This window comes from Poecilia formosa, unplaced genomic scaffold (assembly GCF_000485575.1).
Source record: "Poecilia formosa unplaced genomic scaffold, Poecilia_formosa-5.1.2 Scaffold612, whole genome shotgun sequence".
Lineage (NCBI taxonomy): Eukaryota > Metazoa > Chordata > Actinopteri > Cyprinodontiformes > Poeciliidae > Poecilia > Poecilia formosa.
In genome coordinates, this window is record NW_006800551.1 from 48,529 (window position 1) to 62,369 (window position 13,841).

General features: G+C 38.5%; 1 protein-coding gene across 1 annotated transcript in view; it reads right to left on the reverse strand.

Moving 5' to 3' along the window:
• The window catches only part of lrp5 (low density lipoprotein receptor-related protein 5), a 57,804-nt gene that overhangs the window by 32,114 nt on the left and 11,849 nt on the right, over nucleotides 1-13,841 (reverse strand). Inside the window, exons 4-11 of the mRNA XM_016665721.1 lie at nucleotides 12,593-12,748; nucleotides 11,923-12,051; nucleotides 6,434-6,630; nucleotides 5,569-5,700; nucleotides 2,963-3,051; nucleotides 2,645-2,863; nucleotides 2,445-2,533; nucleotides 1,977-2,148 (exon numbers count right to left, since the gene is read on the reverse strand). Of these exons, the coding sequence (XP_016521207.1) occupies nucleotides 1,977-2,148; nucleotides 2,445-2,533; nucleotides 2,645-2,863; nucleotides 2,963-3,051; nucleotides 5,569-5,700; nucleotides 6,434-6,630; nucleotides 11,923-12,051; nucleotides 12,593-12,748 (1,183 nt within the window). The remainder of the gene's footprint in view (nucleotides 1-1,976; nucleotides 2,149-2,444; nucleotides 2,534-2,644; nucleotides 2,864-2,962; nucleotides 3,052-5,568; nucleotides 5,701-6,433; nucleotides 6,631-11,922; nucleotides 12,052-12,592; nucleotides 12,749-13,841) is intronic.

Below are 13,841 nucleotides of genomic sequence, written 5' to 3' on the forward strand. Positions count from 1 at the left end.
ATGTTCTTTTTTGTTGTTTTTTTTCATCCAGACGGCTTCCCACGCCCCCCCTGCAATGGCACGGCGCCCCCCCTAAGGGGCGCGCCCCATAGTTTGGGAACCTCTGGTTTATACATTTGTTATCAACATCGCTGGGACTCAAATTTCAAATAAGGCATATTACTCCATATAATTTTATGTCTGCTTAACATCTCAGAGTGTGTCATAAAGATCAGATTGAGAAAGAGTTGAAAGTGATGAGAAATGGTTCAAACTTAAACTCAAATTGTTTTGTAAATGCTCATATATATTCTGCTAAAAAAGAGAAATGTCTTCCCTCTATGTGGCTACAAGAACAAGATGACATAATTCTGTTCTTCCAGCAATGCTTTGGGAGTTCTTGTAACTTGTCCTTACATCTTCTGGCCAGCATTGTCTTCTTGTGCAGTGTCTGACAAATACTGTGATTAGAAAGAAATTTTAAATGGATATGGTTACCACTAATAAATCAGTTACCATTTTCCAGGTGTAAATGGGTTTCTTAAAAATATGCATACTGCTCCAATGGTATAGACTACAGGTGTCAAACTCCAGTCCTGGAGGGCCACTGCCCTGCAACCTTTAGATGTGCCTCTGCTGCACCACCTGAATAGAATAATTAGGTCATTAGCAAGGCTCTGGAAAAATTATCTACACAAGAAGGAAGTAATTAAGCCATTTCATCCCAGTGTTTTGTACCTGTGGCACATCTAAAAACTGAAGAACAGTGGCCCTTGAGGTCTGGAGTTTGACACCCCTGGATAGACCCTTTAATGTCAGAGAAAGTTCAGGAGCAGAAATAGTCGGCACTGGATTCTCAAAAAAGAAAGTGCAAATGATTCACTGGAATGTACATTTCAGACTACGCAAACTTTTTAAAACTGTAAACATTGGTGACTTGTCTGCTTCAATAGTTTATTCCTTTTCAAAAAGGTAGATGCCTTTTTAACATTTCAGTGCAAAAATTGCAAACTTGCATTGCTCATATTCTAGCTAATCAGAAGAGATAAAAAGTGCAGAAATGTTTGCACTCACAGTAAACCCAAGGACTGTACAAGCTTCGTCATATGTCCTGGTCTTTTCTTGCTGACTACTGTTGCTTTATTTACCTCTGCTGTGGTTTTTCTGTTCATTGTCACAAACTTCTCCACCTCTGTCAGCTCTGCACACCAGTGTGCCTGTGTTTAACAGGTTGTTTTTGTTCAGCCATGAATAAAGACACTGGCACAGAAAAATCCTCCTGGCTCTCATCTCCCCTTTCTCTCGTGAATGTTCTCAGTTGCGGTGGAACACTTTTAGAGCTTACAGTAAAATCTAACGGTGGTTCATTTTAGTCGTTTCTACTTTTTGTCCTGGGATTCTCTGAAAGGCTCTGCATTAGCTTAGTGCTTTCTAAGAAATCAATTAAATAAAAACATTTGTATTTATCGGATTAATGTTGAGAGAGTGATGACATTCTCTAGAGTGATTTCATGGGTATGTGGCAAATTCATAAGCACTTTTCTGGAATCTCACTGAAGAGTCAGAGCACCTCAACACTACAAGGCCTTCACAGATCAGTGGTCAGTGCAAACTTCAGTGCTTGCCCGAGGGCATTTACCAGGGACAGCTGGATTTGATCTTGAATCATCCCAAATGCCAGACAATTACTTTTCTCAGCTCAGCCACAGTAGTCGGTTCCTGGACGCTGTGGCCCAGCAGTACACTAATATACTCAACGCCTGTTGTGAAGGGTATTTGTAATTTTGAGTGTTCAGTAGTTTGAAAGCAGAAAATCACTGCAGTTTATCTGAGTAACAAACTCAGATAAACTGAGTCGCTTGGCTGCTTTGCCATTTCTTCTCATTCCATTGGAGTTAATAATAATCAAGTTAAAATTCATCTTTCTTTCCTCTTGTGTTACATATATTTCTTGACCAGCCAAGCAGCTGAAAAAGGCCACATGCTGATTGACTTACCTCTATCTTGTCAGTTTTAGCATCTCCCCAGTAAAGCTTCCCTGCTGTGTAGTCTATGGCTAATCCATTGGGCCAGCCAAGAGAGCTGTTGAGCAGGACCACCCGAGCTGTTCCATCCAGGTTTGCTCTCTCGATCTTAGGATGCTGACCCCAATCAGTCCAGTACATAAAACTGAAAAAAAAAATTGTCAATGTGAGAAGACAGACATCAGTTAAAGATATCAGCAAACATGCAACCAAGAAACCCATGGTTTTTTTTATTTTACTGATGGCTGCCAATCACTTATTTTTGTCATTAATCTTGTTAGTGTATTTTAAATCTGCTTCAACAGGCAATCAATGGCATTTTGCAGGAACTTTTAGTGTTAGGATAAGGAATTATTTTTGAAAGGGATCAAATAAAAGCTGTTTTACTTAAATAAAGATAGAGAGATCCAGCTGTGACAAATTCAGACAAACGACATCTACCCATTAACAGGATCCAGAACAATGGCTCTGGGTTCCTCCAGGTCCTCCGAAATCAAAATTTTTCGTGATGTTCCATTTAGTCTGGTAACCTAAAACAGCACACAGGAATAATAAAAAGAAGTGCAATGACATGTTTGCTGTCACATGAAGTGTCATCTCTGTCCAGTTGTAAAGAACAGTGATAAGAAATAGTTCTGTACCTCAATCCGATCAGTGCCAGTGTCAGTCCAGTAAAGGTTTCTGGCCACCCAGTCAACAGCAATACCATCTGGGTGGTTGATGTCCATGTTAACCAGTATTGTGGCATTGCTGCCATCAATGTAAGATCGTCGTATGGCCCGAACTTCATCATCTGTCCAGTAGACAAAACCTTCAACCGGGTCATAGTCTATAGCTATAGCATGTCGAATGTCATGAACCTGCATGAGAAAAGTGATAAAAACCTCAGAGCTTCACTCTTACAACAAAGTCCAACAGTTTTTGTTGGTGTGTGTGTGTGTGTGTGTGAGTGTATTCACCTGTAGCACTATGTCAGTGAAATCTGGCAGATCAAGTGAGATTCTCCTCAGGTCTGTCCGTCTAGCCAGCAGCAAAACCTGCTCTGCACCTGATCAAGATACAATTCATCTTCATGTTGAGGACCATCAATATGTAACCAGCTCATTCAGTTCAAACAGTCACCCCTACATTACATTTGCTTTTTATTTATTTTGATAGTTTGCTAACAAGTTAAATCTTTATATGGGCAATAAGTCCTAATTAATACCAGTAACAATAATAATAAGACATAAAATGTAGAAAGTCTTTTTTGAAATGCATTTTACAAAGAAAACCTCTGGAGGCAAGTTTGAATTTATTGTGGATTTCAGATTCTATCAAAACAACCTGTTACTTCAAACTGCACCTCGATCACATGCTGTTTGTAGTCCCTGAAAGCTCACACAGTTTTATATTCTTCTATTCAAACCACTGAAAATCAATAATTTGCAACAAAACTTTATGTCCGTGTCTTCAAAACATTAAATAGCTCTGAGCCACAGTATACACACAATTCTTACAAATTAAAGGGTTTTTCTCTTGCTCTGACTGGCCTTTCATAACTAATTAAATGTTGGCCAACAAGATCCCAATCACATTCCACACAGAGAGGTGAACGATCCGGCCTAAATGAGGAAAACCAGCCAGGAAATATCAAGGGAGACAGTGAATAGAGGAGGAAAAGCATCTGCACTTCAGCTCTCATCTTTGCTTCACTTCCTTTAAAGACCCTTCAAGACCACTGACTAAGAGTCAAATAAACACACACACACACTCTGTCTCTACTGCCAGAACAATAACAAACACTTCAATTTAACCAGCCAAGCAAAACAAATTAGAGGCATACGCAACAGACATTCGCCCAAACTGCAGGCTGACACAATAAAGCATTGTTGTTTTTATTGCCAACAGTGGCCAGGCGATTGGTTGGCATGCCTCATTCAGATTTATTGCCAAGCCTCAGAGACACACACACAAACCTTTACTCAGTATTTACTTTTTGCATTATAAGGCTCCATTGTTTTAACATTGTGGGAATCAATATGGCAGCTGGTCAATTTGAGAGTGCATGTGTCTTCTGAGATGTGTCTGTACAGATTTTCAGGATGATGGTCCCGGTGCCGCGACACACTCCAATACCAAAGACACCTCTAGGTTCAGCGTTACCACACACTGACACACTGATTATTTCAGTCATCTGCAGCTACTGCTAAAATCAATTTGATTCCTTCAAAGAAGAATATTCTTCTTCCTAGAGCTTTTCAGCTACTTTATTATAAATTTAATATGTTAAAATAAGTTTGGGAGCCAGATAACACACACACGCACACACACGCGCGCGCACACACACACACACACACACACACACACACACACACACACACACACACACACACTCTCTTTTAGAGGTTTAAAAGTGGCAGCAACTACAAACATAGTCTTAATAGAAAATCCTTCAGTCATTTTCTTTTCTAAAAATGAAAACATTAAAATATGTAAGAGCAGCTGCTTTGGGTGTTAAACCATGTTAACATACACTTAAAATCACAGAAAAAAAATTAAACCAGTGTATAAAAGCTGGCAAAATACTGAGCTGATGATGCATATACATCATCAGCATGCTTATTTCTGAATGACACCATGATATACACTGGATGCGAACTTGTAATGCTTCATTTTTTTTTCCTGGGTGAGCTTAACTTGCAAATAATTCTTATTCAGGGAAAAGAGCTACAGAACTGCACAGACATGACCCATCATCAGCAATGGCCTTCAGGAAGCAGCTCCAGTTCAAATGCCACTTTATCCCCGCAGGAGTTACAGCAGGAGAACCTTCTCTGCTCCCAAACAGGCCTAACTGTGTTTCACAAGGCTGTCACTCCGTTTCTATCCAGCAGTCCAGAGTTAGATCAGCACTGTGCTCAGGTCTCTCCCACATAGCGGTTGGATGAGCCTCAGCCAAAGACATCACCCAGGACTGAGGCAGAATCAGTATCACTGTCAGGGACTAAAATCTCACAGATTGTTGGATAAACCACTAGTTATGCAATCAAATGAACAAGAAATGAAAAGGGCCCTCCAAACGCTCTGGAAACACTCCCTCCCAACTCATCTCTGCTGAACTATCCTCATTGTCAATCATCCTCCAAACCGTTCTTCATACTCCTTCAGTCTTTCTCATACCTCACTGTGAAACTACTCCAGAGTCAATGAGCCACTTAGCTTAGCCTAAAACCCAGGCTAACTGAACAACCAATCAAATCTCTGGTCCTTATCAACATCATTGTATCCATTCTTCCCCATTTCTCCTTTTCTTTTCCTGAATGCTTTAGGAAACACAGAGCTAATAAGTGGAATGTTTTAGTCAAACTGCACTTTTGAAGATTCATCTGATTGCTATCGTGGTATATAAATATTTTTTGCTCCTGTAATCCCATCATGTTTTTTAAGCTGGTTCATTGAATCTGCCATAGCTGCAGCAACCATTTTTTTAAATGCAGTAAAACCAACTCTAAAATAACGATGTTACTACTGAAGTGAGTGGACTTGCAGTTTAGGTTTGTGCTAATGGAAGTCAGACACATACCTGGCTTGCATGTCTTTCCATCTGCTTTAAGCTGGACTCCCGTGGGACAGGCGCAGCTGTAGAAAGGCTGGAGCGGAGAGAGCAGGCAGAGGTGACTGCAGCCTCCGTTATTGTTGCTGCACGGAGTCTGAACTGAAATGGTACAACGGAAAACACAGAAATTAACAACTAAGAAAGATTAGGTTTGATAATGTGAAAATATGAACTAGAGTGCAATATGCTTTTTTATAATGTGAATAGTCATTAATAGATAAATGATGAATTTTTGTTGTTTTACTGTCAAAAATCTGGAAAACCTTTAGATTTCATCTGAATTTCAATACATAATTTATGTCCAAAGAAAAATCTAATAATCCAGACCAAAACACTACTGGTCACGGCTACTGATGAATTATAATTAGTGCCAAAAAACTGAATGTCAGAATAGTTTCTGAAGAGGAGGCTCTACACAGGCACACCGGTGTGCACTAAAAATCAAAAGCAGAGAGGTTTCTGGTTTGGTTTCATAAAGAGTGTTTAACTTTACTTAAAAATAATAGAGATATTCTCTGACCTGACCTCGTACAAAATTCAAATATAAACATTAATTTTGTGTTAGAAAAACTGCTTCACTCCTCAATCCTATACTGCAAACAACCAGACCAACCACAACAGCTGTCTTTTCTTCCTAATCGCAGCAGGAGGCTGACCTAAACACAAAATAACAGCTCATCTGTCATCTCTAATCATTAGTATAAGTTAGGATCAATAGCAACATTTCTCATTTGGCAAATAGTTAATTAATCAAATACTTAATATGTTCAAACACTGATACTCGATTCAGTGTTACATTGACCATTAAACATAGGTATAACATTCCACTTACTGTAAGGTTGTCGATAAGGCTCCAGAACCTGGATGTCCATTGGAGAATAAATCCCACTGAGGATCTCTCTGGTTTTGTCTCCACTGTGTTTGTTGCAGGCATGGATGGAGCGAGTCTGCCAGTCAGTCCAGTATAACGTCTCCTTAGACAATGTTAGTGCAAAAGGATGGGTCAGGGTGCCCTCCACCACTGCTTCTCTGTAAGATGGAAAAAAAAAACACTTGACAACAAGAAGAATTTTCGTGGGGGAATCTACCTAAACTACTTAGAAATATGGAAACATTTCCTTAATTTGGAGATTAAAAATCTCTACTGATGTTTGGATCCTGAGTTGTTAAGTGGATTGTTTATTATGTTGTTTTCCTTAGTTTTTTCTATTAGTTCTGACTTGTTTCTATTTTTACTTCAGTGTCTTAGTGATTCTAGCTTTGTTCATTTCTTTGTTCAGTCCTTTTCTTAGTTATCAAATTTTTTATTACGTTTTTTATGTCTAGTTATTTTGTTAGGTTCATTTCCTAGTTCCCAGTGTGCTCTCCCTCAACCCATGTGTCACCTCCTCTTCCTCTCTCTTTCACTCTCTCTCTCTCTCTCCTCAGCCTGCCTTCTGCTCTCTCCTTGCTCATTAGCTCAGGTCTTTTGTCCAGCATTCAACCTCCCAGTACTGAAGCACCTCATTCTCAGCCACTCCTTGCTTCTCTTCTTCTTGTCTACGCCCGTTATTTTTCCCATCTGTTCCCTGCCATCTCTTCCATCCCTACACTCCCAGATTTATGATTTGTGTTCTTATTTGGCTTGTATTTTTGTCTTGTAAGCTTTTGTTCTTAGTTTTATTCATTTATTTATTTATTATTTTCACCACTACCTGACGTCTCAAATCTGCTGTATTTGATATTCATGAAACCTTTACTTTATGGAAACAAAACAATAGGGATTGTCTGTATTTCTAAAATGTTATCTTGTCTCCTTGTTGTGAGCCCAATATAAGTGATTGCTTCATTTATAAGCTTAATTCATCATCACACTCCTGGTAATAACAGAAGTTTTCACACTTCTTGACGGTTGGTGATGAACCTGACTAATAGTTAGCTAATACAAGCAGAAAGGTGCTCTGTTGAATCTCTGGTATACAGTACATATCAAATCTTATATCACAATACATAAAACACTGGAAATGAAAGTAGGTATATTTCATGTTTAGAATAACTGGGTGGTGAAAATACTAATGAAATAACATTACAAGTGGATTTATGTTTCCCTCCCAGTAGAACTAAAAGTGCAGCATTAATGAGAAAGTACACAGTAGCAGAAAAAAATAACAAGTAGCTAAACTGGCAAGTACAAACTATGCAAAATAAACTGTTGAACATCAGTGTGAAATATGTTTTGTTGCTACGCAGAAAATGCTGATGCCGCCATAAAGGCTGGAAAGCCCAGATTTGAGCAACACGATTTTCTGTAGCCAGAACTTCCTATTGCTCACTAATAGTATAAACAGTGGTTGTGGAACTACAGCTGTGCCTCTAAAGGAACAGAGGCTAACTTGGTCAGACAGTTCCAACATATTGGTTTGGACTCAAAACACCTCCACCACATTCCAACATAATATACAGGCAGAAATCAGTTCCACAGAACAGATGCTTTATGCCTGACTCTGCAGTATAAACACATTAAAGACTTCAAAAAAGAAATCAAAGCTTTAAGTGTAGGAGATTTTTTTTTTTTACATGTAAGCCTTTTTACTGACAGCAGAGATATCACATAAAAGGAGAAAACAGACATGGTGAATGATTTATGCCAAGCAGATAACAAAGGTTCCAGGCTAGATATGGAAATCTTACCTGATCGCAACAGATCAAAGCAAGCCTAAATTTTCACTGTTTTCATTTTCTTATTTGAAAACTGATGACCTCAGCAAAAATATGTGCTTTGATATTCTGTGGCATCATTAATTCAATGAAGAAAGATAGAGAAAGAAGTCAAGATTTAGAAAAACAGATGTGAACGATGGACTGGAGAAAGGAAACTAAATCCAGAGATGAGTGTGTGGAGCTGTGTTGGTTTTAACTGAGGCCTTCATTCCACAGCTCTGTTTGTCTTGGACTCTTCTTTATTTTTCTTTAAATCTGTCAGTATAGCTATTCTGTTTCTTACTCCATTACTGTTATTTTTTTTAAAAAAGCAGCTCACAGAGGAATATTAAATATGGTCTAGCTAGAATTTGAGGTTTTAAACCATAAAAACTGTGCATCTTGCAATTAATCTTTTAAACCAAATGCACAAGTTAATTTTTCCCTGCATGTTGAGATAACACCACGTGAAAACCTTCAGTACACAGTGTTCTACACAGAAGACTATAATGTTGTCCCATATTACAACAGCTTCAAACATGAGTAATGCAAGAGTAGTTCACTGGTGAAAGCAGCAATATTTTAAAATGAATCTTCTCTGGCTGGATTGTATTAGAATGAACTTGTATGAATTTAATTAACCAAACGGAATTGTATTACAAGTGCAGAAAAAGTTCTGTATGCAAACTCAATCTGGAGGAATAGGCCTTTTGCATCTTGAATATTTCTATGTGAAAACAAGTTTCTCCAATGAAAATAAAGGGAATTGAAATAATCCACGCCAAGCTTCCACCCAAACAACAACTATACCAAATGTAGTCCATAAATTGACAATAATTTAGTCATTCATCTTATATAAAACATAACTACAGGCATTGTTTGGTGAAATATTAATGGAATACGCAGTTTTTCTAAGACACCTACTTGTTGTTTGACAAGGACTCCAACCTCTAGGTTTTTAGTTGAAACGCCGTCAACTGGGACTCTAAACCTCGTAGGACTTTAGTTAAACGTCATTTAACAAGGATTCTTGTTAAATGAATCCTTGTTAAATGGATTCATTTAACAAGAATGAATCCATTTATTCATTCTAGATATAGATTGAATAAATCTATTTATTTTAGATATAGATTTGTTGAACTGGGACGTTTTATGGGGGGGCTTTACATAGACAGTGTGAAAGAGAAATAAAAAGAAGTTAATAATTAGATGAAAAGTAAAGATAAAAACATTAAAAACAACAAAGACATCAAAACCCGCAATTTAGCCATAAGCAACTCTAAACAGGTGGGTATTAAGTTGAGATTTAAAGGCACCCTGGGTTTCAGCTATTTTACAGTTTTCTGGAAGTTTGTTCCAAATTTGTGGTGCATAGAAACTGAATGCTGCTTCTCCTCGTTTGGTTCTGGTTCTGGGGATGCAGAGCAGAACCAGAACCAGAAGATCTTGGGGGTCTAGACGGTTGGTACAGCAATAACAGATCTTTAATGTATTGTGGTGCTAAACCGGTCAGTGATTTATAACCTAACAACAGTATTTTAAAGTCTATTCTTTGAGCTACAGGGAGCCAGTGTAGGGACTTTAAAACTGGTGTTATGTGCTCTATCTTCCTGGTTTTAGTGAAAACGCGAGCAGCAGCGTTCTGGATCAGCTGCAGCTGATTGTTAGTCAGACCTGTGAAGACGCTGTTGCAGTAATCAATCCGGCTGAAGATAAACACATAAATGAGTTTCTCTAGATCGTGCTGAGACATCAGTCCTCTAATCCTGGAAATGTTCTTCAGGTGATAGAAGGCCGACTTTGTGACTGTCTTAATGTGGCTCCGAAGGTTCAGGTCAGAGTCCATCACTACTCCCAGGTTTCGGGCTGATTGCTGGTTTTCAGTTGTAATAACTGAAGCTGAGCATTGATTCTAGTTTGTTCCTCTTTAGGTCCAAAGATAATAATTTCAGTTTTGTTTCTGTTCAGCCGGAGAAAGGTTTGGCACATCCACACATTTATCTGTTCTAAGCATCTATTCAGTGAACAGATGGGTTCAGAGTCACCTGGTGACATTGTGATGTAGAGCTGCGTATCATCTGCACAGTTATGGTAGCTGATCTTATTTCCTGTTATAACCTGAGCCAGTGGGAGCATATAAATATTGAAAAGAAGGGGTCCTAGGATTGAACCTTGGGGTACCCCACATGTGACCTTTGACCTCTCTGATGAGACGTTTCCGATTGAAACAAAGAAATCCCGGTTCTTTATGCAAGATTCAAACCAGTTGAGCACTGGACCAGAGAGTCCGACCCAACTCTCCAGTCGATTCAGTAAAATGTCACAGATGAGTTTAAGTGACATCCCATTCCTGATCCATAGGGTTCAATATGATGTTGGTCCACCTTTTGCTGCTAGAACAGCTTCCTCTCTTCTGTGAAGGCTGTCCACAAGGTTTAGGAGTGTTTATAGGGATCTTTACCATTCTACCAGAAGCGCATTTGTGAGGTGACATACTGATGTTGGACTGGTCTAGAATCCAGTGGTGGCGTTCTTCACAGGATTTACTGATATGCCTCGGCTGTGAGGAATATCACCAACTTCATTTGTGATTAATGACTAGCTGTGACTTAGCTTGACTTTGAAGGTTTATGATGAAAATGTTTTATGAAAAAGACTAGTGAAGTGCATCGGAGCTCCATATCTGTGCTACAATAAGGGCCTGCTTCCACTTTAATCTGATAGAACTGCATTTCTTTATCTATGGTTGAACATCTAATCTATGTCAACTGATCAAAACTGACTTAAATTATTTTGCAATAAACACAGATTCATTAAAACACTAATTTATATCAATAAAACTTTTATTCCATTTATGAAAACACAAAAAGGCAAATTTTAAATGTTTTCTTGCCTTTAGGACCACCTTCAAATTGGATTATTCTAAAGTATGCAAATTCATTAAATACTGTATATAGATATATAACAGCCTTCAGTATGGGCAAGTCAAACCTGTACTAGATGATACATTAATTACAAATTCTTTAAAACGTATTTTGTGATTTTAAAAAACGTTTTCTATATTTATGTCAATGAAACAGAATTGTTACGTTTCCCAAAATGTAAGAATTTACATTTTGTTATGTTAGAACAGTTTTTCTACCATAAAATGTTCTACCAACATTATGGTAGAAGAAACCAACCATAAAATGTTGGTTTCTTCTAATAATTATGAACCAAATATCATCTTGACTTACGAGCTATTGCCATGTCCCAATTATCTACTGTTCTAAATAAATACTGGGCTCTCTAAGAGATCTGACTAAGTACTACACACATTGGTGAAAAGAATTTCTCAAACATGCATGAACGAGCCACAGCAAAACTCTGGGTATGTTTATGACAAGAGAAAGACATATAGTAGATATAGTATTCCATTTTAATATAGATAATTTAATATAGATAGAGTATCTGTGAAAATTAATAGATCAAGTCAAATCAGTTCAGTCATTAATAAAAAAAAGAAACACTGACAATTTTACCTTGAAACACTCACCCCACTCATTTGTATTTTTAAGATATCTGGTTATAATTCAGATATCTGAATTTTAACTATTATTGAGACTTTCACTTTCATCCAGCCTTATGTTACATAAAGTTTACCGTGCAGATCCATCCAGGTTGGCTCTGTGAATGAAGCTGAGCTTGGCATCAGCCCAGTATAACTTCTCCTCCACCAGGTCTATGGTGAGGCCATTGGGCCAGTGTATGTTCTTATTCACTATGACTTTCCTGTTAGGAGACAGCAGAGCACAAGTAAAGTTAGTGTTCTTAGCTTATTTTCATACAATTGCTGAGTATATTTGTATATAAATGCATTTTGTTTGCCTTTCAGCTTGGTCATTTAGACATCATTTTTATCTTAGTGATTTGATGACCAACATTCTAGCTTCAGTTTGGTAAATTGCCCCGGTGCAAGTATGTTACTTACATGCATAGTTATTTACATGTATGTGCTCTCTAGCTTGTTCTACCATCAGTAGTCTGGATCTGTCAGGACTCAGACTGGTCAGCACAAGAGTACAGGACCACAAAGCGAGGAGCCAGTGGCCGTTTCTGATATAGGCAACATGCCCCCCCTGCCCCCCACTGCCTTTGACAACTTTTTGGAGGGGAGGGGGCCGGGGTGCTGGAAAGGGGGTTCACCCAGGGCGCCAAACAGGCTAGGACTGCCTCTGAGAGGAGCGCAGAAAGAGATCTTGTACATTTTCAATCAAGTTTCAATCCCAGCATGCAGACCCAGATCTGCCTGTTATTCTACACTTTACAGTACCTGCTGCTGCCATCCATGCCAGCGCGTTCTATCCGAGGCTCCTCTCCCCAGTCTGTCCAATACATGTATCTGGAAGAAAACAGTTTAATAACATGGTAATTTGCAGTTGCATAATAATGTCCACCGTACCTGTATTTTATACCCGCAACTGCTTTTCTTTAAGTGTTAACTAATAAAATGTTTTAATTGTCTCTGATTGAAAATCAGAGATAATGGCGATGTGTGCCATCTCAGCATTTACTCTGCCATTCTCCAAAAGGGGTGGGGCTCTCTGCCCTGCCAACAGGATAGACCCCCTCCCCCAAGGAGATCACAGCATGTAGTAATTGCATGTGTTCACTGTTAATGATATTAACTGTGAATTCCTCTTCTTTTAACTCTCTTGTGAAACACAAACTTTACAAGAGCTGGCTAAAAACATGTTTTTTACGCTGTCACCAATGCTGGAACATGAGCTCAGATGAAGGTGACACGCTCTCAGCAGCAAACAGAGAGTGCATGAAAAAACATATCACACAAAGTTGTAAAATCAGGCAATGATATCTATGTTTTTTAAATACACCAAATCTTGTTTTGATAGCAGGATTTTCATTCCTGGGAATAGCAGCAGCAAGAATTCTCCTCCTGGTAAGTGTGGCAAACGTACAAGTTTATAAAATAACCCAAATGTTTCATGCCCTGACCCTGACACGATGCAAAAATCACTGAAAAAATGTTTTTACATTTCCTATCAGCTTAACCTCTTTTAATACAAAAAACATGGTGAACTGCCTCGAAGCATCGACCACTGGGCTTAACAAGTTTTCTGGGGGAAACCCTGAATGATAGCTAGATAATAATATGTTATCTATTGATAGAAGTTCAATGAAGAACATTTTCAAGATTTCTTTTTTCCTAAAATATTGGAATAGGAATATTCCGCCCAATATGTAGACATATTCAAAACATGTTCACGTTCTTTTTCAATAAAAGACCAAATCCATGAGAGAAGCATCTTATTACAATTTAACAAAAAATAACCAAGTAAAATAAACAGGGTCACTGGGAAACTTCCTCCAGCAAAACAGGAAGTGTCCCGCAAAAAAGGGATCTGAAAAAGGTTTCTGATGAAACAGCTACTGACACCTTCTGACTCTGCACACAGCAACCTCTAGTAGTATGTGTGTGTGCATTGCTTTATGGGGTTTAAAATAGTAAATAGTCTGTACCTGGCTGAATACCCACAACTATGTGGGTTGTGGGTATTCAG